The sequence below is a fragment of the Pezoporus flaviventris genome, unplaced genomic scaffold, assembly GCF_033815535.1.
Source record: "Pezoporus flaviventris isolate CSIRO_AGI_PZ_B2104156 unplaced genomic scaffold, CSIRO_AGI_Pfla_v1 ptg000027l, whole genome shotgun sequence".
In the NCBI taxonomy this organism is placed as follows: domain Eukaryota; kingdom Metazoa; phylum Chordata; class Aves; order Psittaciformes; family Psittacidae; genus Pezoporus; species Pezoporus flaviventris.
The window spans coordinates 3,561,425-3,587,407 of NW_026892575.1; the positions used below are offsets into that span (position 1 = coordinate 3,561,425).

Here is a 25,983-nt window from a genome sequence, read left to right on the forward strand (position 1 = left end):
TGAGAACACTTAAGGGAAAGGAGCTAATGAGTATTGCTGCAAGGGGTACATTGCTGCACAGTGAAAGTGCTAGGTAGCTAATGTCCTTGCACGCTTTTCCCTGCTGTTTTCTAACCACATGCTCTCAGACTGGAGCGGACTGGAATTTTGGGATTTTTAGTCTGTAATCCTGCCAGAACCATTGGCTAATACTTGGTGCTTAGGGGAGGACAAGCCGGCGGGTGATTCAGTGCTGTGCATGTGGGAGCATTCCTCCCTGACCCCCATGGCCTGGAGCGTGAGAGCTGGATGCCCTCAACTTGCATAACTGTGATTGTTACTCATCCCAAGCTCACACCTTCCATTTGAATTGAATTCATGGCCACCTGAGTGTTTGGTAGTTTCCAAGCCATAACTGGAGCTGGCAGTAGGTCCTGATGCGCACCACTTACGGGCAGTTACTTTGAGGTGTGATTCACAGGAAAAGCCAAGCACTTAAGAAGAAGTGGAGTTTTGTTAGGAAAAAAGGACTGAAGGATTTGCTGTACATTCTGCTAAGGCTGCGGTTTGTGTAGATGTGTAATGGAGATAACTTGCAGCGCTGCTGCAGGACTGCAGAATTTTGCCTGAGCCATTCTGCATCATCAGGATAAGTTACAGCCTGTGCTTAGCCCTGTGTTTTCCTTTTTAACACCTATCAAGACAGATAACTAAAGCTATTTCAGGTATGTCTGCAGCTGCAGTCCCAGACAAACCCATTAGTGCAGATCTCACGGAAAGGGAGGTGCTGGCTTTAGAAAAAATCAGTCAGTAGAGATGACAGCTGGCTTCAGATGGTTCGGGTTCACCTTGCACAAGGCTGAAACATGAATGAGTCTAGGCAAAAGAATGTAATCGTGTCTTCTGGTAATTGAAAGTCCAACTTGGATAGCAGCCCATGTAAGACACCAAGTACCTTTGGGTACTGATTGGTAGAAAAATGTTTCCTTTATCTTGATTTGTGGTTAGTCTGATAATATTCCAGGCTTTAAAAAAAAAACAAACTAAAAAGGATGGGATGGGAAAAGGGTAATCAGAAATGTTTGAGATGGGACTGACAAGAAACTCTCCTTTTTTTTTAGAATGTATTTAGTTGGATTTTGTATTTTAGGAGGTATTTAGTAGTTTCTCTGCATTGCTGTCTGTTGTCCCAGCTAGCTCTGGTCCAGTGGGACACTGATCAGTGCGCTTGACTTCAGATAAATCATCCAGTCCATTGACTGTGCCCCTTCTACAGATGATACTACTAGATGTTACAATTAAAGGTTTTCAATTCTGTGACTACTTTAAGTTAATTCAACTTGAGGAGAGAACCTGTTTTTTAAGGGTGGATTATCTGATTGGCTCAGTCCTCGGCCTTAATTCCATGGGGGCATCTCAGATGCTTGAAGATGCATGTACTTAAAGTTTCTTTTTGGTTGGGGCAGTCTTCTCTGAAGGCTGCTTTTAGCTTGGTTTTAGCTTTGGTAGATCTGGAGGCTGATCCCCAGGGAAAGGTGGTGTAGATAGGTAGCTAGCTGACAGAGAAATAGGAAATATTTCCATTCCTTATTTCTGATTATCAGAGAGCATGTGATCAGTAGTTGGCTGGTGGCTTGTCCCCTTTTTTTTCTTGAAAAGTGGTAATTGCATTCTGCTATTAATTATTCCAGCATGAAATCTGTGGCTTTTGATGGTTATTTTAATTGGAGGGGGTTGCCTGGCAACTAATGATGAAAACTTTACTCTGTGTTGATTGATGACCATAGATGTATTCCTTCCACAATATTTTAGTATTCATAGTGCAGAGCCAATCACTGACAGGGGTTGGAAAACACATAAAATACAAAAAAAAAAACCCAACCAAACAAACAAAAACCCCTCTAATTAACAAGGTTTCTTCCTGTGTTTTTTATTTCTCTGTAAAAACCACAGAGAACCTAATCACTTCCTTGCATAGTTTTGTGTGTTTGGAATGCCACCAGTTGTTTAGTCTAATGAGATTTGCTAAGATTGCTCTGTTTCCTTGTCAGCATCTATTATCTGCAGGTCTCGATTGTCTTAGGCTGAAAGCCACATCTCTTGCACCTTTTTTTGTCTTTCCATTCTATTCTTTTTTCCTCCTCTTTCTCACCTCCCCTTCTTCTGCCCCAGTTTAAAATGTTTTCTTGGAACACATCTCAGTTTATCCAAAAGAGGAGATTCCCCTGGGCTGCTCTTGAGTTCATCTCTCAAAGGAGAAGAAATCCAGATAATCCAGAACAGAGCACAGGCAAGTCACTGACATTATCAACAGATGTTTCTGTTTCCTATTCCCCAGTTCTGTAATTTTTAAGTATTACCTAAAACTAAACGGGGAAAACAGGTGGCAAGAAGAAAGTGAAGGAGAAAATGAATGAAACACACAGTTGGCTTCCTGTAATTTCAGTAATCTAAGTTTCTGCTATATGTTGTCCCTATGTATTTTGCAACCTGCAAATGTCCTTTAATGCCCTTTAATGATGTCCTTGATCCTTTAGTCATCTGTGTGTCTCTTACCATTACTTCTCTGTACCAACCCAAGCTGTGGTCTGTGGGCCGCCATTGTTTTCTTGGAATGTTGGAAGAACTAATGGCGTGAAGTGGAAAACTGTTTTTGCTGCTTCTGTTACCTTCATTCTCATGCACTAACAAAATGATTCTTTTGCTTTGTATCTCATCCATGCCTCCTGTCTAGGCTAGGTTATTAACTCATGCTTAGTAATTCCTGTTTACTGCTTATTTCAAGGGAGAGGTGTCAGTATAGCCTGAAAACTCATTGATGTTCCACACCAGAAAGCAGCCTGGGTTTTACTTACAAATTAATTTTGCAGATCAAAGATATCCACTGCCACTCTTCACCTTTAGGATGCTTTTACTTCTTGCAGGTCTAGAAAAGGTGTTTCCCATAAGAATCTTACCATGTACAAAACTAAATAATTTTTTTTTTTTTTCCAGTTTGTTCTCACATTTATGAGATTAATGGTGGCAGCAAACTTTAGTGTTCTGTCTTTCAGGCTTTCTTCTGGTATAGGGTACTGGCAAACAACGGAGAAAAAAGTTCATGATTGAGAGGGTTGATAGGTTGGTGGTCACAAAATCAGCCTGTAAGGCACAGGATGGGGTTTATTCCGCTTGCTGTGGGCTTCCTTCTCATCTTGGGCCGATCACTTACCCATGTGGAGATAATCCGTCTCACCTACCTCACATGGGTGATACTGTGCTGATTTCATTAGCGTTTTGAAATCTTGGAGATCCTGAGGTTGAAGTATTGAAGTGAGAAGTTTTATAAATTATTAAATAATTATTGTTAGATCACAATAGATGCATTTGCTGGAGGAAGCACTTGCAGTGTCTGGCAGCCAAGCCATACAGCTGCTGCAGCATGCTACTGAAAATAATTACTTGGTCAAATAATGCATATTTACAGTTTATGGAGGACTGTTTTGAGGTTTATATATCATTAAATACATAGGCTAATGCAAGATTTTTAAAAGACTACTTTCCCAGCACCACTCCCCAGAGCCCCTAGTGCCTGAGCCACGTGAATAATGTTCCCATTCCTCTGTCCAAGACCAAAGTTGTGTTTTTAATTTATTTTAAGTATCCAAGGAATGCTGTCTCCAGTATTTGGAGGACTCTAAATCGGATGTGAGAGACAAATGCACCAGAGAAGCTTATCAGAGAAACAGGCTTGGCATGAAGCCTACATAAACAACCATAAATCTTTTCTCGTTTAAATGACGGGACTCAGGAGGATTGGCTGATTATGGCTGCAGTGGGCTGTCCTTGAGCACCAAGGAAAGTGCTTTGGTGACCCCTGGTATTTGACATGAGTGGAATGTTTTGCTTGCTTATAAACTTACTGTTATAGAGTGACCAGCTTGGTTCTGGTAAATGGACTTCTATACGTCACTTTCAAAAGTTATTTACCAGCAGTGGATGTTTTCCTGTCCTTAGACTTCTCAGGAAATTTTAGCTTGGTTTTAACCTAGGTAAGGGAGAGCTTTTGTTCCCAGCCACTCTTCTCTGCCTCTCTCCCTCAAAACACAGCACAGGAAGAAACTCAGTAAATTTGACTTGGCCAGAAAGCATTTTTTCCCCTTCCAGTAAGTATCTCATTTCCTGAAAATCCTGCCTTTGACCAGTACTTCTACCAGGACTTTTTAGATTTATCTTCACCCATGGCCAAATCACATTTCGGGTAGTGTCAAAGTATTCTTGACTTCGTGGAGAGTAGCATGAGCTCTTAGCTGGGCAGCAGGAGCCTGCTCCCCATCGCACTGACATGAATGGTGTAGTTTGCCCTAGGTGAGCCTGCTCCCTGTACTTGTATTAAAGCAGGTAGTTTTGCAGTATAGCTTTGATTATGAACACCTTACCGGAAATAGTAAGGAAATATTTTATGGTTTTCTTGAGCAACTCCTAGTATCTTACCAGCATGAAACCTGTATATGGGTGCCCTGCATTGAACTGACAAAAATAGGAAATCTTCATGCTTGCAAACGCAATCCAACAGTCTCGAATTAGGTACAGTAAATACTTTCTAAAAACAAACCTGAAGCAAAACCCCACCATGGCCTCCTGATGGCCAGCGTCCAATCCGTATTCAGTACTCCCTCCATTTACAGGATTATTGACTCCATTTGGCAGTTCTCAGGACCAGTATCTGATTGAGCGCAGGCAGCGCGTTGGCAGCCAGCAGGGTAAAGCGATATGCTGTAGTGTAGGTGCATGCCTGGAAACCCACGCTGGGCTGCAGAGGATGAAAGCAGTCTGACTGGGGCTGGTAGAGAATAGGCAGATGCTCTGTGCTGTCCCTTCAGCATTCGCCTTCTCTTGGTGATCCACCCTCTCGTGAGAGCTCACCTGCTCTCCTGCCTCAACACTGAAATAAATTGAGAATTACTTTTTTAAGTGGTGGAGAAAGTGGGAGTGTAATAACCTTGGGTGTAGCCCTGTGTTCCTTGCCTGCCTCAAACAGGCTTAGCTCATGGAAGGAGTCAGGAGGGTTTCCTTAGGGAACAGCTTTGAGCATTTGCTGGGCACTAGGTCCTCTCACTCCTCAGGGACTTTTAGTACTTGAGGAAACAGGTCTGCATCCTGTGGTTCTGGGCCAGAATAACCTCCTACCATTGTTTGAGGTAGTGTTGGCTCAGACACTTTAGCATTTCACCCACAACCTTGCTGTTCCTGGGTGATGAAACAACCACCCTGCAAGCTGAAATGATGCAGAGCGTTCCAGTCTCTGTCTCGGTTGGACAGAGCCAAGTGGCACATGAAGATGTAGGTCAGTATGTTTGCACTTAAGTTTCAGTTTGTGCATCAGACATGACTAGAGAGGTGTGGAAGCCTGGTGGAGGCACCGAAGTGTGGCTTAACGCTCTTGAAACATCTTTCTGGTGAGTGGTTTTCAAGCACTCCCATCGCATTGAGCAGCCTGGAAAGAGTGCTTCGGAACAGGAAGGTTCAGGGGAGGCTGCTGACAGGTCTGGCCTCCAAGATGGGGTTCAAGCCCCCTGGTAAACTCAGTTGTTTGTGAGGTTACTGGGGCCTTGCTAAGTCGTTCCTGAAGTCCCCTGTGAGTGCTTGCTGCGTTGTGGTGTTAGGGGTGCACTTGCAAGTTTTCCAGTTGCATGGATACCCTTCCTTTCCTCTGGCCCATTCATCACAGGGTGGCACAGAGGCATTGGGTGCTCATTGAGGGGTTCCCTTGCTGCTTTGTGTGCTCCTTTTGCATTAATACATGCAAACCCTGTCCCCCCATATTCCTTCCCTTTCCTCTTCAGAGTCCCATGTAACCTCATCTTCACTTCTTTCTCTGGTGTTAACTGCATCTCCCCATGTGACTCAGCTGGTCAGTCCCTGGTGCTGCCATCTCCTGCCTGATCCTCCTAATCACCTGCCTTGCTTTCCACTGTCAGGGAGTCTTCTTCCAGCAGTGCTCCCTGCTGTGGCTGTATCCTTAGGTTTGCTTCTTTCTCCCGTAGGCCTTGAGCTGATTTTTCTTGCCTAGAATCATCAGGTCTTGACTTTCTTTGCTGCGCTCCTGTGAGCTTGCAGTGTACTTGGAATAGTAGCAAAAAAAAAAAGTGAATGATAAGCTAGGCAAGAAATAAGCAAGGAATCTTTGTAACAAGAAATAAAATCAGTAGTGGCTGCTGGCTTCTGAGAGCACTGTTGACCGACGAGTGTGGGTGACCCATGGTGCCAGCACACACGCAGAATACGGCTGCTAATATATGCCAGCGCTTTTAATTGTACCTGTGCAGAGTGAAAGGCATCTGATTTAACGGGTATTTAAAAGCAGGAATGGATTTAGCAATCATTTTTTATTACTGACTTGTGTGTCTCAGTGGCTGTCTTATCAGCGTGTTTTAAAACACAAGTATGGTATTTCCTAACACTAAATTGGATATAGTCATAGAAACTCAGTCACTTAACTCGGCAGGCTGCCTGGGTACTCTACACTGTTCCTCTTCCAACTGCATTCCCTGCAAAATTTTTCCTGGAAATAATGCAAATAACTTACTTGAGTGAGTCAGTGGATTACCGACCTTAGGAACCACAGCAGTGTAAATGCAGACCTATGGAAACAATTTGTGAGTCAGTATTAACAGTCCAGTGGTCTCTAGAGCAGGAGTCTCCAAAGTGGAGGCGTTTATAATTTATAAGCAAATAAATATACCTGTATTGGGGATGCATGCTGAAACATTTTTTACTGGTAGGGGAGCAAGATTGAAAAAGTCTGGAGACCACTTGCTGTCCTAGAGGAAGAAACCCTGAGGAATATACAGCCACCAGGACTTGTTTTACTGTTTCCACAAATTATTTGTCAAAGGAGGATGTATATGCTTGGGGAAATGAGGGTGGAAATCATCTACTTAAATTCTTAAGGAGACAAGTAGGTGAGAGCCAGAGATCATGTTTTCTAAGCTTTGTTTTTTAATAGATGGGTTTTTTTTTATTGGCCTGGTTAGATTCTAGTAGCAGATCATCCCTGTTATTACAACAGTTGTTTTTCAGGCCACACTGTATAAAGTTGGTTCAAGTAAAGTGGCCAGCAGCTAGAAATATCTCAGAAGTACTGTGACATCCAGATGATAATGGTGAAGAGAATTTGGTGTTGCATGCAGAGATGGCACAGCACTGATGCTGGCAGATGCAGACATACAGTACCTGCACATGGAAACCTTGGATAGATTCCAGTTAAATATTTGCAAAGGGTAAAGTTGTCTTTTATCAGTGAAGCTCTGCAGCTGATTCTGTGCACTTTGGGGTTGATAGCAGACAGTGCATTTGGTGTTTGTGGTTTGCTAGAGCTGCTTTTTCATATTTGCTGTATAGCTGCTTTTCCACCTAGTCTAAATAGTGTGCTAGTGAACAGGATATACAAAAACCAGAAAACCAGGGGAAGTCAAAAGAAGGAATAACCAGGTTTAATATGAGCATGGCTGAAGGCAGGGGTTTTGGTTGTCTTAGTCATTGCTGGCTGTAGTGGCGAGCTGATGTCTCATGCTGGGTAGGGAAGAGAGGAAGGAAGTGGATTTAGTGGAAAATTGATTGCATCTACTTGGGCTCTTTCCAGCTGAATCCTGAGTTAAGTACGTTCATCCTGAGCTAATCGTTGGGGAGAATTGGCTGAAATCTCACATACTTCTTAAAAGAAAAACTAAGCATTAAACGAACAATATCCTTATTGTACCTGAGTGCCAAAAGAAGCTAGTGTACTATCAGGAGTTCTACCTATTCAGTTTTGTATCTACAAGCTGCTTGTGGTTTTAGTTCTAATGTGACCTGCTGCAGGAAGCTGTGGTCAGTCCACCACAAAACATCAAGGACAGGGCATTTTGGAGGGCTGATTTCTGATTACATTTGGAATTGGCTGAGCAAGCCCTAGTTCATTTCAATAATATGGTACAACTGTAATTTTCAGGTTTATTTTACTTACAGCAGAATATACCGGAATGTGGTGTAAAATACATAGCTAAGGTTCTAGTAAGGTTTTGTTTAAAGTTATACAGAATAAATCTGAAGTAATGTTACTCACATCAGTATAACTCTTCACCAGTGTGAGCAAGAGAAGAGTTGTCTCTAATCATAAATAATCTAAACCAAAAAATGTGCTTGAAAACTGGCAGATTGTTTTAATACTTTGCTATCCTGAGAATATTTAGGTTTTTTTCTACTGTGTACTAACCTGTCTGTCCTAGGGATCATTCCCCAATACATTCTTCCATTATCAAACAAAAAAAAAGTTACTGCTCAAGATACTATCTCTAGGCATTGTGTATCTCAACAATTTCACTTTATTGTTAAGGTTTATCTCAAGGGAATGAGAACTGGGCACTGTGCACTTGATTTCAGAAACACATGGGTGCCACTGGTGTTGGCTGCTGAGCACTCTCTCGACGTGACTGAAATCCAGCATTGCTGGTATGTTGAGGTTCATCAGCAGCGCCCTTTGATGCTGCTCACACTGAGGTGCTGACGCATGCAATGCTATGGGGAGGAAGAAAGTAAACTGTTCCTGTGCAAATCCATTCTTGTTTTTTTGAGACAACGCAGAAGATAGTTTAGGGAAATTGCTCATCTCCCTTGAGGCTGTCTTGCATGTTGCCACAGGATTGGGCTGTGTCCACTCCTTCTGTTCAATGTTCTTTTATGTGCAAAGTACTAGGAGTGAAGGTGATGCTGCAGCTCACTTTGTGCAGAGATGACATTCAGCAATCTGACTTGTTGCTTCAGGTCTTGATCAGATTTCTGATTATCCGTTTCAGAGCCAGGCTAAGCTGTGATTTTTAGTTGAGGCTGAACTTGAATGAAGAAGAGAATGATGCCTTGCAAGAAAGAACCTAGTAGCAATGGTGAGGGGTCTGCTTTGTGTTTATCTCAACAAATTTACCTACCTAACTTTTGCTAGCTAAGTTTGTCATGTGAAATTTCCAGTGGGTTTTTGCCCTGCTCCAAATGTCCGGGTAGCAGTCCAGATGGTGTAGGGACCAGATACCATCTTTTGGATGTATTCCCAGAGAAACTGTTTCCAGTTGTATCTTACAGCAGTTCATGTCCTGTGAAAGCTGCTCTTTGCAGTACAGAACTCAGTGGCTTGGTCAAATTTCCTGCAAGGACCTCACACATAGAGTGTGAACTTTTTGAGCCAGGACTACTGGTTCCACTTATATGTGTCCACTTCCGTGTTGTACAAAGAGTACCTGAGCAGAATCTTAAAAATAGATGCTAGATAAAAATACCAGTTGTGCCATTCATTTCCACAGTTGAAGACTTAAGTTTCAGGCTTTGACTTCCAAAGCTCATCTCTAGTCTGTTTGTGATGGCGGTAGAGGCTTTGTTCTTTAGGATGCAACAGGAGCTTGAGCTCAGTGGAGGTTTTAAGCAAACAAAAGGGAATGCTTCATACAATGCATAATGCAGTTGTGGAATTCGCTGCCATACGGACAGCGTGGAGGCCAAAAGTATAAATGATCTCATAAAGGAATTAGACAAATTAAAGAAGGATTGGTCCAGTGAGGCTATTAAACATAATAGTTATGATGCAACTGCAGTGCAGGAAGGCCTTAAGTGCTGGCTGCTGGAAGCTGGGAGGTTATTCTTGGGAACACATCAGCCTATGTAAGCCCTGTTTCTGATGCTCTTTCCCATTCAGCTTCCACTCTTGGCCAGAGCTGGATACTGTGCTAGAAGGATCCTTGTTGCTGCCATCATGGTGGTTCTTGCTGGAGCTCAAATGAAAACCACCTACCACGTTGCATGGGAAGCTGCCAGCAGGGCTGCTTGGGAAGGTTGCGTCCTGCAAAAGCCAGGAAGACTTGGGCTGGAATAGGCTGTAGTTTGGTGACTCATGGATTTATTTTGCCATAGAATGGGTTGGCACTGAGACCCTGGGATAGTGATAAGACAAGTACTCTTTCAAGTTCTGGCTTAGAGGCAGCAGCTGGGAAAGTGGCATTCTTTGCTGATAACAAGCTGGGTCTGTGATGGAGTGATGAAAGCTTCCCACAGTGGAAGCCACCTTCAAGGGAGAGCTCTACCAGTTCCCCTCACATTTTGCTCCATGCTGGGGAGGCCTCTTGTGGTTCTTACTCAGTGGTCTGTGTTGCTTTGCCCTTCTTCACTTTTTTTTGCCTTTGTAAACCCAGCCCCAGGAAAAATAAAAACCAACTTAATTAAAGTACGTTTAATTTTAGTTTACATTTCCCTATTAGTATGCCTGCTTGCTAGCTTACTAAGAAATGTATTTTAAGATGTATGTTGATCCGTAAGCCTAAAATAGCTATTAGATCAATGCAGGTATTTGTATTTCTGTTTTTAAATACATGCTTGTCTTATGTTTTTACAAACTCCTTTTCAACATGGGTCCTGTTGGAGCTCCATGGAAATAATTTATGCCTTAGCCCGGAAATTGATGGGTGGTATGGGATAGAATAAATACGTAAGTGGGAGAGAAAGGAAACATCTGCCAATTTTAACTTTAGTAAATTATATGGAAGCTTGAAAGTATCTGCTAAGTTTATAATACGGTCTGTACAGGAACGCTTTGCCCAAGTACTAGAGGTCAGAGATCTTCTCATCCCTGCAGCATTAAGTAACCTTTTGGTTAAATAACCTGACTGAAGAGTAGGAGGAGAGGGGAGGGAAGAGAGAATTCCACACTAGAGTAAACATGGCACGGAGATTATGGATACCCTGCCAAGAAAGGTGTGGTTTTCCAGCAAGGTAACAAAAGATATTAGCTAGCTATCTACATAATCCTGCTGGAGACTGACAGTGTAAGTAACACAGCTGGGTTGGGGCAGAAATGTACCGTCCACTTCCTCTCCACCCAGTATTTGGCTTGCTGGCTTTGGTGGTAGTGAATGCTGCAGAGTGACCAGAGCAAGAGACATTACCTGCCTCAGTGCGACGGTTTTTGGTAGCAGAGGTGCGCTTTCTGGATAGATGGGTGCTTCCTTCAATGTGGTAGCTGACACAAGGCAAAATGCTAGGGAAGATAACGACGTTTTTCACTTGACATTGTGGCAGGTTAAGGTAAACTGCAGAGGAGATGCTGGAGTTTACCGTGGGCTACAAACATGTCAAGATGATGAACTGCCTTGTTTTCATCTGGATTTTACTGCACGTTAGTGAGTGCATAGCGAAGACAGACTTTTTTTTTCTCACAAAGGTAGTTCCTTGGGGCAGGTCTGCAGCTTGTATAAATGGTGATGAATTTGGTGATGCTGTCACGATTCACACCAGCTGCAAGTTCAGCTTTGCACAGTCTGCGGGGTGGGAGGGGAGTGGTACTAGCACGTCTATGCAGCAGGAGCTGGCACGCTGCTGCCGTGCCGGAGAGGTGGCATAGAGCACAGAGCAGTGCAGAACCTGGATAGCAGCCCAGAAATGGAAATGATAATTGTGTTATACAAGAGCCTACTTTTGTGAGAGCCCAAGGAAGAGCTGGGCAGAGGTAATCGGGAGGAAAACCAGTTAACTGCCATCTGCCTCTCCAGGACATATCAACTTGAGATGGAGAGCAGGAATGAATACTGACTTTGTAGCCACAGTTAATTTGTACTGAAAAGCTCTTTTTTACTGTACAAATATGAATTATTATAGGAACTTAAACTATGGGGGAATTTTCAATTCAGATTTTAAAAATAATTTATTTTAGATCTAAATTATAATTTTAAACCATTTTTAGGCTTTTCCTGCATTGATACTTTTAAAAAGTAAATCTCCTAATCTCTTAAAAGTGTTCATTCATATCTTGCCATGTCTGCCTACCTGATGATAATATTTGATTAGAATTTGTTCACAGACTCTGAATACTCTTCCCTGAAAGAACCTATGTAAAGGCAGAAAACAATACACATCCTGTACTCCACCTTCATAGGCCTCTAGCATACGATGTCACCTTTTGTTTGCAAGAGTTTAAATTTCAAATAAAATCCCAGCATTCTTTCGGGAAAAAAAAAAAAAAAAAGGAAAGGGCCTCTCCCCTGCTTAGATTGTCAGATCCCAGACTAGCCCGGAATTGAATAGGCCAAGTTGGTGACCTCAGGCAGAAAGAATGTTGGTTATTTACGTAGGGCTTCTGCTATTTTAGCAGCAAACCTTTTCTTCTGAAAGGACAATGTATACTGTTTTGTGTTTATGGCCAAGTAAAAAGCTTGTACATCTGAGATTTGCATCGTAATAGCCTCGTAACTCAATATACAGCATCCTCAAAAATAGCAGGGCAAGGCTCTGTTTTGTCTTGGGCAATGTGGGTCTTTTGGAGGCTTTTACAAAAGTTCTCTGAAAAACTGTGCTATAGGTTCAGCTGCTTATATGTTTGCTTTGGTGGCTTTTTTCCCCTGGAGTTCTTCTTTTTTTCCAAATCAAAAATTACACGTGGTTTCTGTATGAGCTATCAGGCCAGTGCTCAAAATATTTTGATGCATCTCAAGCTAAGCTGTGCCTGCAGCTTGAAACCAGGAAAATGTGTGAGAGTGTGTGTGTGTAATTCACACACTGAGCATTTTTCTTGAAATAATGGAGGATCTTTACAGGCATTCTGGCCTGGTGGATGAGCCTGCAATTCCAAATGGTTTTTAAAGTGTGCTTTTCTCAATAGATCGTAACCATGAGGCGCTATTGTGCAAGTAAAGCACACATTTAGGATCCAATCCTGCATTCCTTAAAGTCAATGGGAGTCTGAGCGTGAAAAGAATGCAGGATTGGGTCCTGAAACAGGGGAGCAAAATTGTGTGCCAGATTGCTTTGAAAAGAAGAATACAGCACATCCACAGTAGCTTTTTAGTGTTTCAGATTTCAAACGGCTGGAGTCTGTGAAAAGTGGCTTCTGCCAACAGGCAGTATCTTCTATTCAAAGGAATCTGGCATTGATATTTTTTTTCTTTTTTTTTTCTTTTTTTTTTTCCCTATCTTAAAAACCTTGAAAGCCCCAGAAATTCACCCCTCCTTTCACAAAGCCTGAGCATTTGAGCATTGTGAGGAGGGGACAGTGCCAGTGGGGGATGGAAGATTCTCCAAGCCCAGGGGCTGGAGCTGGAGCAGCCCTCGCCATGGTCCTCCTGCCGTCCTTCCTGTGGTCCTTTGCTTCCCACATTCCCTTCCCGCTGCACAGACCTTTCCCTGCCCTGGCACCCGCAGTGGAGGCTGAGGCTGGAACACAGGACCCCATCATGAAGAGTTGGTTGCTTGGTGACTTTGTGTGAGTCCCTTGTAGAAGATGGAAGAGGAAAATGTAATTAGCAGTTATTCCAGGGCTAAAGTAGCCTCGGTGCTCCCCATTCTCAAGTGGGTAGAGTGGCAGGAACCCCATGTAAAGAAAATCTCTGTGCAGATAGGCAGTCATAAGCCAGATGGGAAGGATGGAGAATGGCAGGCCCAAACTCCCATGTCAGTTAAAAGAGAAATGGCAATAAAGTATTGGAAGCTTTTGTTTTCTTTTGGCACATCTTGAATCCTGGGCAGGTAAGCCTCCTCTGCCAAGTAAAAGAGAACAGTGAAATCCTGGGTGAAATCCTGTCTCAGTTTTGAGATGACTAGGAAGAGGAGGTAGCAGAGGTGGGTTGTTATTATTTAATGTTTTCAATGATTTATCCTGTGTGAGTAAACTTGCTATTTCTCTTGAAGTTTCAGCTCCTGGAATCATCCTGTGACTTAAAGTTTAGCGTCCACTTTTTAGAAATAATAATCGTCCAGCCTGGGTGTTTGTGGAGAGCAGACTGGATTCTGGAGGTTCCCTTTATCCTTCGGCTCTCGAGTTATTTTGGTCCTGGTTTCTCAATCATTAGGATGTGTACGTAAGAGAGCACAGAGGTCCCTCTACAGCCCATGGGTGCCATGTGGGGTGTAAAAGTACATTTGGGAGCTGTCTGCATTTGGGAGCATGAGCAGCCTGTGAATGTTCACCACATACAGGCTCTGAATCAGAGCAGCCTACGTCAGGGCAGGTTTGGCGTGGTGAAGTTTGCGTTTGCATTGAACAGTGATGGAGGCTGTGACCCCAGATGGGCAGCAGGCAGATTTGTCTGGTTTCACTTCTGCAGGGCTTTGGGGCAATACATGGCAATTTTCCTTCCCTATTATAGAAGCTGGGAAATATTTGAGCAACTGTTGTTGCATATTAATCCTGTGTGTATATTTACATGTCGTTTTAGTCTGGACGCTTTGAGAGACTGTCACTTAAGGTGCTAACAGGCAACTGGTAACAACGCTTGTGTCACATCAGTCACTGCAGAAATGGTGTCTGAAGCACTTAACAAGCAATTAGGTCTGTATTTAACACTACTAACTAAAACAGTTATGCTGCACAGTTTTTTCGTCAGTCAGACATGAAGAGTCAGGGCTGCCATGCTCAGGAAACGGTGTGAGTCGTGGACCAGAGCCTTCAGAATGCAGAGATTCTCACCAAGTGTCCATTTCATCCTTAGAACTGACAATAAGTAAAATAAGAAGGAAAGGGAAGAAATCCTGGTGAGAATCACAGTATAGTTTGGGTTGGAAGAGACCTTAAAGCTCATCCAGTTCTAGCCCCCTGCCCTGGGCATGGACACCTTCCACTAGACCAGGTTGCTCAAAGCCCCATCTAAGCAATGAGAGAAGCAATGTGATGTGCTTTTTTACCTCCAGAAAGAACTGTTAAAGAAGGATGCTGTGCATTGTTGGTGCTGTGAGACAAGCATAGAGCTCCTCACGGGTGCCCCTTTCCAACAGGAGCAGTGCTAGGGGCTCAAGCAAGTCCTGATGCTGCAAGGGCAGCCGCAGCCGTCGTGCCTGGTCTTGCTGCACCCTGCACCCACGTGCTGCCTGTGCAGAGCGGCCATGCCCCATGGCAGAAGTGGCAGCAGAGCTGAGGTCTGTGCTCGTGTGTGGTCAGACCTACCCAGGCATGTCCCCAGCCACCAGGAATAGCAGGTACTTGAATAACACTCCATGGCGATAGCTTGGGCTATACAGGCTTTTAATTAGCTCTGCTTTAACGAATGTCTTATCTTTAGTGGAGATACATACAGCTGAACTCTTTGATTGCACTCCATATGGGGAGGTTTTAATTACATTTTCTGACTCAAATACAATCCCCTTGGCCCACAGAGCTGTAATGTTAGAAGTAACAAGGACATTATTAGTCATCTCGCACTTTGTCCCTTTTAACGCTGAAACTTCCCCGCATGAAGTTCCGACAAGAGGCACATCTATCATGAGAGAGATCGTGATGGTGAGGAGGGATGCTGGTTTTATCTGGGAGGCGGGGCTGGGGCTGCAGAATTCCCATTATGTCAGAAGGGAGCTGTTTGGTTTCAAGTAGCATCAGGCACTGAAACAATGCAGGCTTCTCACATGAACTTGCTTACATTACAGTACTAGTAAATCATGATTATTACCCAACGGTTGTATGTTTTTAATCATCAAAGTACTTAAAATATTATAATAATGCTTGGCACTCTTCAACTTCAAAGCACGCTGCAAACAGTAATTAGGTCTAATAACCATGCTGTGACAGTGAGACACTGCTATCTCTTGTCTTACAAAGGCAAGGGGGTTGTTAGCCCCCGACGAGGTTGCATCATCCCATGTGAGACTAGAGATCTACCACTGAAAGCTGTGACTTGATAAACTCACTTCCCTACAGGCAAATACACCGCTGCCAGCAGCGGCAAGGAGGGCTTTGGAGATGCTTTTGAGGCTAGTGGGGAGGGGCAGGACATGTTCAGTGCTCTTTCGAGCACCTCTTCAAGGCTGTAAAACCTGGTCTGCTTCACATTTTGTTCCATGAGGGCCTGGAGCAGCTTTTGAAACACTGTTGGAAAGAGTTTTACCCCATCTTGCCTGCCTGGCTGGTGTGTTTTCACCACCCAGCAAAGTGTTGTGGAGACAGGAAAGCATAATTGTGGACAGCCAGTGTCAACTGTGGGTCATTTTTCCTTTTGCAAGCTGAACCTTCTTTTGAGTTGAGTCCTTTGCTAAAGCAGCAGCTCTCCTGTGCCTTCCATTTAGTTTGCAACGCATAAAAGATAAAACTGTGCAGCAAGCAATTGCTGGACACATTTAAATACCAGAGACTCATAAACTGGTTAAATGTGAGAATTCATATTAAGAATCTAGAACTGATTCTGATTTTGTAAATATTTTTGAAGTTCAAAAGCTTGCATTCTCGTGGATGTTTGTGTGGTGGTTGCAAACACCAGTTGTGATTGTTCGTTGTGACAGAGTCATTTCTAGCTTGCATTTTATTAACTACTAGGTTATCTACAGGAATCTTTGCTCTCTTTGCTGGAGCATTTGCGAGGTCTCTGTTCCCCACCTGAGGTGGGGGAATCCCTTTATCCTGGCACTAAGAACCCCTCAAAGGTGTGTTATCAGTCAGGAAAAGTTACTCGCAGCAAGCACTTGGTGTCACCGTGAGTGCATAAGCTTTGTTTTCTACAGTTAAACAAGGCTGAAGAGCACTTCAGCGGGGAAAAGGAGCTCCCCTATCAAAGCTGGTGTTACGTGCCTGCAGGCAGGCTGCAGGCTGGGTGATTTTACTCCATCCGTGCTCCCCCCAGTGCGTTCCTGGCCAGCCTGCTGCTCCCCTGGTCGGTGTGAACTGCAGCCTCCCACTGCTGTTGGGAACTGGTCTGACAGGGCAGATGTGCCAAGGTGGGTATCCAGCGGGAGGAGGAGAGAAGCGCAGTGTGTGTGTGAAACCCCGTGCTTGTTGAACTCTGCACTAGGCTGCTCTTTGTAACTGCTCATTATTATTATAATGAGCTATCTGCAAGTTGCATCAAGTTTTGTCAGAAACTCTTGACATTTTTGTTTCAATATTATGAAAGTAAACAGTAATCCAGGCTTGGCTACATGAAGCCATTCAAAGGAAGGCCCGGCAGTAGGTTCTGTGGACCAGTGGGCAGGGTGGTATTACTTGTCTATCTGGCCAGGCGCTTGTCTCAGCTGGCTAAAGCAGTGTTAGAGGTTTAAAACTTGTAATCTCTGCCTGATTAAGAATAATATGTTATGGCTACAGAGAAGAGGCTGGTGCTGTGCAGTCCCTTGAGTTGCTGCAGGAGGGCCATGAAGATGCTGCACGGGCTGCAGCACCTCTACTATGGAGGCGGCCTGAGAGAACTAGGCTTGTTCAGCCTGGAGAAGTCTCCAGGAACACCTTGTAACAGTCTTCCAATACCTGAAGGGGGCCTACAGGAAATCTGGATAGGAACTTTTTACAAGGGCATGTAGTGACAGGACAAGGGGGGAATGGCTTTAAACTGACAGAGGGTAATTTACCTTAGATCCTTGGGAGAAGTTCTCCCCTGTGAGGGTGCTGAGGTGCTTAGAAATGTTGCCCAGAGAAGCTGTGGTTGTCCCATCCCTGGCAGTGTTCAAGGCCAGGTTGGATGGGGCTTGGAGCAACCTGCTCTAGCAGAAGGTGTCCCTGCCCATGGCAGGGGGCTGGAACTGGATGAGCTTTAAGGTCCCTTCCAGTCCAAACCATTCTGTGATTCTGTGGTATGACCTGGGAGGTGAAACTGCCTTGTCCAGTACATTGAGCTCAGGGCAGGTATCCTTACGTCAGGATGCTGCATCCACCCATCTGCAAGGCTGCCCTGGGGCTGGGAGGCATCAACACTGCTGCATCTCCTCAGGATTTGTATCTCCCTGGCTGCAACTGCCAGCACTTTCCTCTTGATTGCAGATTTCACATGATGCCCGGACATCTGCAGCGTTCAGTGTTTGACCGTGTTCAGTGCTGTCATTTAGCAAACTCTTCTGGAGGGCAAGTGGAATGTGTGTTTTTGCCTTTATTTCTAAAGTGCAGTATGTAGAAGCCAATATAGTGCAGCAGGGTTATTTGTGTGAAAATTTGCTGTTTCTTGTTTATGAGATAGTGTAAGATCCCAGAATGAAATTCTTCTAAGGTAAAAGGCCTGTCAATCTTATTAATTATTGCTAATAATAGTAATTATCATGTGAGCACACTGCTTGCCTGCTTTATGGGTTTAGGCAAGTCAGTTCCCTAATAGATGGCTGTAAAATGAGGAAAATGGTATTTTTCCTCAGTGCTGAAAGGTGTTGCTCTGTGAGTGCCGTGTGAGTCAGAGGTGTTTTACCAAGGCAGCTGTATGGCAGGGGCAGCAGGGGTCTGTGTTTGGCAGAACAGGGTGTGAGCAGGGGCTCATGGGTTGTGCACTGGCTGAGGAGGAGGTTTGCAGCGAGGTGAGCTTGTTTCATGTCACAAGGCCATCAGCTGCCAAATGCATCTGATAACATAAATGTCTTTTAGACCCAGTCCAAAACATCACTTTTGCCTTGTTAGCTTTGGGTCATAGGCTTCTGCCAGTGATGCTATGCTATGGAAACAACAGGAGCAGAATTTGGGGTGTTTCTTTCAATCTCAGCACTGCCAGGATCTGCACACTGGGATGCAAAGTGGGATGTACAGGTCCTTATTGACCTTCTGCAGCTCCTCGGGAGATGCTTATGCCTCCCTGAATTAGGGATTTCCTTTCCTGCAGAGATCCTTGCAGCAATGGAGTTCAGGATTTGTCCCTTAATTATCTCTGTTGCTTCCAACCATAATAGTGGTGTGTGGTCAGGGTGGTGGCCAGTGCTTCTCTGCCTGAAGCAAATGCTCCAGCTCTGCACTGGTGATGGTGTGAGCAAGGTGGAAGTACTTCATCAGCACATCCAAGGCAAGTCCCTCTTCTGGGTGCAGCCACTTGACTTCCATCATCTAAAGACAAGTTGTATATCAGTTGTGGGTCTGGCAGAGCCAATGTGTCTTTCAGAAAGCCATTCTGGCCTTTTTTCTTTTCTTCCCTCCTTTCCATTTACCCTTCCTTTACCTTTCAGTGGAGAGGTTTAAAACAACTTGGATAAGCAGTGGGGATGATCCAGAGGTGATTGCTCCTGCATCAGTTGAGAGAGGCCCTGTGACCCACTAATTGCTGTCCCAGCCCTGTGCCTTGTTTGTGTGACATGTAGGATGGACCAGTTTGACCTAAGAGTCCCAGAGGAGATAGGACAGTCTCAGTGCATTGCCCATGCTACCAGGCTTCTGGTCCCCACCAGAGCTACCAGGCAGCTGGACAGACAAACAAGAGCTGACTCCACCTACCAGCAGTATGGAGACAGCAGCCCGTGAGATCGACAGCACAAGAATGTGCACACAAAAGAAGCATTTCCCTCAGCCACGACAGTAAAACCGCCAGACAACCACATGCAGCATGTGATTTCCCAAAAGCATCAGCCCAGATCCCAGCTTCTTTGTGCCGCACACTGTTTCCCAGGATCAGATCACAGTGGCAACGTGTAAAAGGCATTTTCAGGCACTGAAAATTAATTATATTTTCCTCAACATTGTTTATGGAAACCCTGGAGAACACTCCTGCCCCTCTGTGCTTGGCCAGCTGGCTCAGCTCACCGGCCCTTGGAGTCAAACCCTCTGCAAAGGCCAGACATGTTTATGGTGGAGCCACTCACGCTGCCTTGATGAGAGTCATCCAGGCTTACTCTGTGGAGTAGAGGCTTAGGCAGCGGCCAGGGGTCTCATCTGTTGACCTATAAATACAGAGCCTCTTGCCCTCTTCCTCACTCTGTGTCACTGCAAACAGCAGCGGGTACACATAGTAGGCACCATGCGCTCTGCTTGCCAAGGCTGCAAACAGCTTGTAAGATCCCCCAGACATTTGGGAGCTTTGGCCAGTGGGACTCTGGCACAGAGTGGAAATAAGGTGAGACAGGATGAGTGCGGTTTCCCTTCCCCTCACTGGTTTTCATTGATAAAATGGCGTTGCTTTCAGTGGAGCAGCTCTGGTTAAGACAGAGCTGATCTATCCAAGAACTGTTTGGCCTGGGTGTTTTTTGAATTCCTGGCTTTAATCTTTTTTGTTGTGACTCTCTGGAGTCTGTTGTACATTCTTAGTTGTAAAGGGAGCCATCAGTTAATGATGATCACAGTCTTTGTCAATAGAGTTCCAGAAGCGCTAACGAAATGGCAAACATTCAAACTTGAAAATGAAATCTCTTGTTCTCAGTGTGATTTTTCTTCCCTTCCCTCCATCATGCGTGCCTTGTACTGCTCTAGTAATGCAGGCAGCTCTGTGTGTAGCTGCTGTGGCATTGCTGAATGTATTAATATTTGTAAAGGTGACAGAACATCCATTTGCAGTGTCCCTTGTTTGGTCCTTCAGAGACAAACACCTTGCTGATTGCAGTGGATGTAAGTCTGCTGTGATTTCACCTGCTAAGGAAACACTCTTCTGTAAACAGAAATTTACAAATGAGCCTTTCCCCCCACCCCAGAATAGTAATTTTTGGGTTTAGATTTCCAGGAACTGGTATCAGCTGGGTTCCATGACCTGTACTTAGAAACAACATTTAGTTGATAAGGAATTTGTTAAGGCAGAATGGAGCTGAGAGGCAAACCACCACCCATTTCTCTGGATTGACCCAGGAGGAGGGGAGGGGCCAGGAGCTGTCTATGCAGACAGGCACAGCAGAGTGTACTTTCCATTTAGCATCCTGAGTTTGGGTTTGGGCATGGAGCACAAATCCTGACAGTACTATGTTTTAACAGGGAGAAGATTACGAGGAAAAGCATTCTACAGTGTCAACGGGAAGGTGTACTGTGAAGAAGACTTCCTAGTAAGTAAGATTTCAGGCTTTTTTTTTTTTTTCTGTTTTGTTTCTAAACCAAATTGTTCTTTTGTATTGGTTTGTTTGCTTTGAGACACAGTTTAGTCATCTAAGGCCTCCTGCCAGTACTGGAATTGGGAAGCATTTACCACTAACTCCGTAACAGCAGGATCAGGCCCTTGGTTTGAAGTGGTGGCTATGAAACCAAGTACATAACTGTCCATAAGCCATCACAAAGTGTAAATTATGAGAATAAACACTGGAGCTGCTCAAGCCTGGGACTTGAATTGCAGCCACAAAGGCTTGCCTGCCAAGCTAGAGCTCAAAGTCAAACACCTGGGGAATACCAGTCATAACAAGAGGGGAGACGTTTTTGACTGGCGCACGTCATGGCCATGTACAATGTTGCTTTGTTGCAGGCACAGTTTTAATCACCACCGTGCTCGGAGTGATGTGGAGCTGCATTGTGATTAGCTAAAAACTGTTAGCCACGGAGGAGCAACTAATTTTCTCTCCGTGCACACAGAGCTTTCATAAATGCTATACTTTAATAGGGACTAAGTCATGAAAAGAAAAATGAAGCTTGTTGCTGAACTGTGTTGTTCCAGAAATAAAATATTTGTGCAATTAGGGGTGAGGATTGTGCAGGACACAGAGAATGATTTGATAAGTGGCAGACCATTTATAATTAAGAGGACAGCATGTCTGGGAATTGAAATGAGAGAGGAATGATATATTTTAGCTTAGAGGATGAGATGTTACTGGACAGCCAGTATGTTGAATGTATACTTCTATTTACTGAAATACCAGCTTGGGTCTTCCAGAACTACTTTCCATTTCTAATGAAAATATGGCTGTGCTTTTTGCAAAGGAATTATTCAAAATACATCCCACAACAAAAATGTTACTGGCTGTTCAAAGAGTGTGCAAATGCATTTCTCATCAATTCAATCCATAAAACTCATGGAAAGTCCCCAGAATACAAGCCGTATTTGCCTTCATCTGTGATACCTTTACTCTCAGCCTTCCACAGCTGGACCATGTTGAAAAGAGCAAATCATATTTTGTGCAGAAAGTAAGTTTCTTGTTATAATTTAAACGTGTTACTGTTTTGCTGGCATTTAGGAGAGAAAATGAGTTTTCTCCCTTGCTTTTTCAGCTTTTTTCTTTTCCCCCTGTGTTTCTGCAGACGCATGGAGAGAGGGTGAAGAGGTGGTGCGTGAGGTGGAGGGGCTCAGACCTTTGAGATTTTTATTTTGAACTGTGTACTTTCCCCATGGCCAAAACCTTTCATCCAGATTTAGTGAAATTATTATTATTACTAGCTTGTAATTCCAGCCTAAACATGAGAATTTAAAAACTTAAAATCTCAATCTGTTGGAGAACATTCCATTTTCAAGGGATGAGAAGCCTCTTTGGTTCTTCAACATGTTCTGTAGTCAGCTTCTGAAGGGAGATACTTGCAGTGATTTTTTCCAAGAGATTAAGGGCCTGATAGGAATAAATTATGCATGTTAGGGAACTGTTGGGACATTTAAGACACAGACTTAAAAGTCCAAACCTCCCACAAGTGCGTCTTAGCAGATTCCCAGTAGTACAGGAATGGGAGAGAAGCAGACCAAGGGACTCTAGGCTGTGTATGTCAGCAAAGAAATCAAATTCTGACATTGTCCCTGCCTGTGTTAAGCCAGCTGCTTCTCAGAACGCGATTTCATCTTCTCTCAGTTCCCCTGAGCAAATGTTATAGCAAGATTACTAGGAATTGTCTTGTTTCCCTAATAAAATAAAACAGCTTTGCTTATTTTAGAGTTCTGTGGACAGAGAAAGCTCAAAGTTTCTCTCAAAGTTGGAGGAAAAGGCTGCAAAGTGGCAGTTATAAAGGAAATTATTTAGCTACTTCATATTTCCTCTTGCCCACTTGGAAACTTCAGTCCTAACAAGAGGTGTTTTTCAGTCCAAAGCAGATAGCCAAAGATTTTTCTGTTTAACAGAATTCAGTCTCTATTGTAACTCAGTGCAATTTTATACGTGGATTCCCTGCTGACAGTATGGTAGTGGGCTATCAGGGATGTCATTCTTAGGTAAGAACATAGGAAAAAGATTATTTTAATTTGGAGAGGTAACAGAGGTAGTCTACCTCTGTTATGATTGTATTCCAACTAATAAAATACTGTCCAAGTGGTATCCTTGCTGTTCCTTAGCTTCTGCTTGCCTGGAAGTTGATCAGGAGAATTAGATGTTCCTATAGGTATTGGAGCTGGGTCACAGCTCTTCAGAGTTGTGACCCTGCAGCTTGTGACCTGGTTATGTCAAGTATGACACAAAGATAATAGGAATTGGAAAGCAGAGCAGCTTCAGAAAACTGGGCAGGAGGTACTGTGCTATCAGGCTGGGGTCAGTGGTGAAATCCATGTAGTAATAACTGAATTGGAGGGGCCTGGCTAGGCTTGCAATAGCAGGATGCTCTTTCAGTGGATTGCCAGGGTCAGATGTGAGGATTTGCGCTGCTCACAGTCCTGCTGAAGCAGCAGTGGTTTGAGTGATCCCCTCATTTGCCCTTTCAGCAAGAGGCATGCTGATGGGAAGCAGTTGCAAATGTAATGCCAACTGGGAGCAGGGGTGGTAGGAGTCTCCCCACTACCTGGAGGAGAACCCAGCCCCTTCCCATGCTCAGCAGGCAGCATGGAGGGCTGTAGCTCTTGCAGAGCTCTGTCCCTTCCAATTGTTACCTCTGTGTATCCCATGAACGTGATGCAGGTGCTTCTTCCCCTTCATCCCTGACATCATTCTGGGGATGTCCTGCAGGCCAGGCCAGGCCAGGCAAGACACAGGAACTTGTCAGTCCCACTTTAGGGTTGTAGTAAATAGCACATGAACAGTGATGGGTGGAAAAGCTGAAGCTGTTCTTGCTGTGGACCAGTCAGTGTAGGAAATTTTAGGGAAGAATTTATATTATTTATGGGTTTCTTCTTACTGTAATTGTTAGAAATGTTTAACATCCTACAGATGTCAGCATTTTAACTCTACTGTAACACTGCTGTTTCCTGCGTCAGAACAGCTCCTGCCAGAGCACAGTCCCCAGAACTGTGGTCAGTGGCTTGTATATGATACCTGGTTCTTTAACTCCCACTCAAGACAGGTCAGCGCCTTCCCTCTATCAGAGGTGATGCGTGGAATTTGCTGCAGTATTGCATATGGTGCATGAAGGCAAGACCTTGAGAAAAGTCATTACCTGATCCTTAGAAGTGCCAGAGTTGTTTCCAATCAAATTGGTCCATAAAAATGTGACATAAGGAGCTGTTAGTGTCAAGTGTTCAAAATTGGGGCCTTTCTTTGAAAAGTGCTTTTGATTTCTGGACAAAAGGTGTTAGAAAAATGTAGATGTTAATTCATTATGAGCAATTTCCACTGCACAGCCATAAAGCTGTCCAAAGTGCAGATACACCTATCAAAACCTTTGGCAATAGCCACAAGGTACATTCTTCTAGCAAATAGTTTTCCCACATGTTTGCTCTTACTGAGGACACAGATTATCTTTGAATCAGGCAGCTTGTTTTTCTCATTCTTTTCAGGAAAGAAATGCTAGAAGTTCTTAGACATGCTTGTGGAGCTGTGGATGGGGAAGGGATGCTGCATGCCATAGTCATCCTCATACATCCTTTGCTTTAGCTCCAGGGAAGATCCAGTCACACTTTTTCATGCCACCTTAAAGTAGCAAGTCCAGCAGTATCCAAGCCTTGCCTTAGCCTTGTTAGGATGGTTATTTCATGAAAGGAAATAAAACAAATGGCAGTTTAATCCTTCCCTGAAAGCTGTTCGGACTCAGATGGGTAACTAGCCATAACAGGGACACTGTTCCTGGTGCAGTGAACGAAAAATAAATGCCTTGCTGTGTAATAAATAATCCCAGTCAGATGTTCTTGTTCCATTTTGTTGATAAATTGCTGTATAATCATGGGTGATGGAATAATAATAATTCTGTCTTTCCCTTTCAATGCTTAAATATGTAAAGAAATCTAAAAGAAATTACCGTTTTTCTTGGCAAAAAAGACTTAAAAATGTCACCAAAGCAACCTGAATCTTACATCTATTATCTTTTCTTTTTGCCCCCTTTTTTTTTTTTTCCTTTTTGAAAGGTTTTCCCTTTTTCTCTTGAGGTAATGAACATTATTGAGTGGGGGTCCAGTAGAGGTTAAGAAACTGGAGAATTTCCCTCCAGGGAGGAGATGAGAGGGGTAAAATGAACCTCGTGACAGATGTTAGTTACATTGCTTAATGCACTAGTGGAAGACGCTTAGATGCTCTGAAAATAACCAATTACAGACGCCACAAGCTGCAGAGCATAGCATTAAGGTCATCCAAACCTTCCTCTTTTAAGATTACCTCTTTCACTGGCTTATAACTTTGCCAAATTTAATCATCTGGGTTGAACTTCTTCATGCCAGATTTTTGCCTCTGGCTAACCTTGCTGTCATTAGTTGTTGAAAGTTTTACTAAAGCTGTTCATCCATTTCAGTAAGACTGGAGGAAAATCTGTCACTTTGCCCATAAATCCTCAAAGAGAAAAGCTCTAAAAACTTCAGTTTGCATGTGCCAACCAGAGAAAGAGACTTAGTGCATTGTAAGCCTCCAGGCCCTTGCAGGTTGCCTCTCGAGTCTTCCTTCTCCTCTCAATCCACTTAACAAAAGTTGGCTACAGAGAACATACAGGGCCTCATCTTCCACCCACAACTGTAAAACTCCCAATGATTTAAATAGGTGATGAGGGTGTGCGAGATTGATAGAGAGGTGGCAAATGGAAATGATGAACCTTTCGTGGGGAGAAACGAGCAGGATGTCAGTGGGGGACCATCTGAGTGATTGACAGTTCAGGAGAGCAGGGCTTGTGCCCTCATCTCCTGTAGCACCAAATACAACAAGACCCATACCCTAATTTGGGCCTCTGGCCATGGCTGCAATGTAAATATTAACTAGGCTATTCTTCTCAGTTTGTGCATATGCTGTTTCCCAAGCCTGGTGGTGGTGGAAATGGCCTGCCCACTGGCTGAGACCCTAGGAAGAGTTTTTATTTAGTGTAATGGAAGCTGGTGTCATCTGGAGTCAGAGGTTTGATTTTCCATCTGAGTGAGTATAAGTATTTGGAGATCTCCCTTGGGAGGTGAGCACTGAGACTAGTGCATTAGTCAGAACCCATTGCTGCGGGATGAGACTCTCAGAAAAGCTAGACTCAGTTGAAAAGGTAAGTGATGAAAGTTGCAGCTCGTGTCTATTTCATATCTAATGAGAATCACAGAGCAAATGGAGTTCTAGATAATTATGAAGATGTTGTGTTCAGAA

The 25,983-nt window shown here is 43.9% G+C and overlaps 1 protein-coding gene across 2 annotated transcripts in view; it reads left to right on the forward strand.

Annotated features, from left to right (window-relative positions):
- Positions 1-25,983, forward strand: part of LOC133271967 (Wilms tumor protein 1-interacting protein homolog) — a 78,869-nt gene that overhangs the window by 37,398 nt on the left and 15,488 nt on the right. For both annotated transcript variants that reach the window (XM_061458510.1, XM_061458511.1), the window contains exon 3: positions 20,588-20,655. In XM_061458510.1, the coding sequence (XP_061314494.1) occupies positions 20,588-20,655 (68 nt within the window). The remainder of the gene's footprint in view (positions 1-20,587; positions 20,656-25,983) is intronic.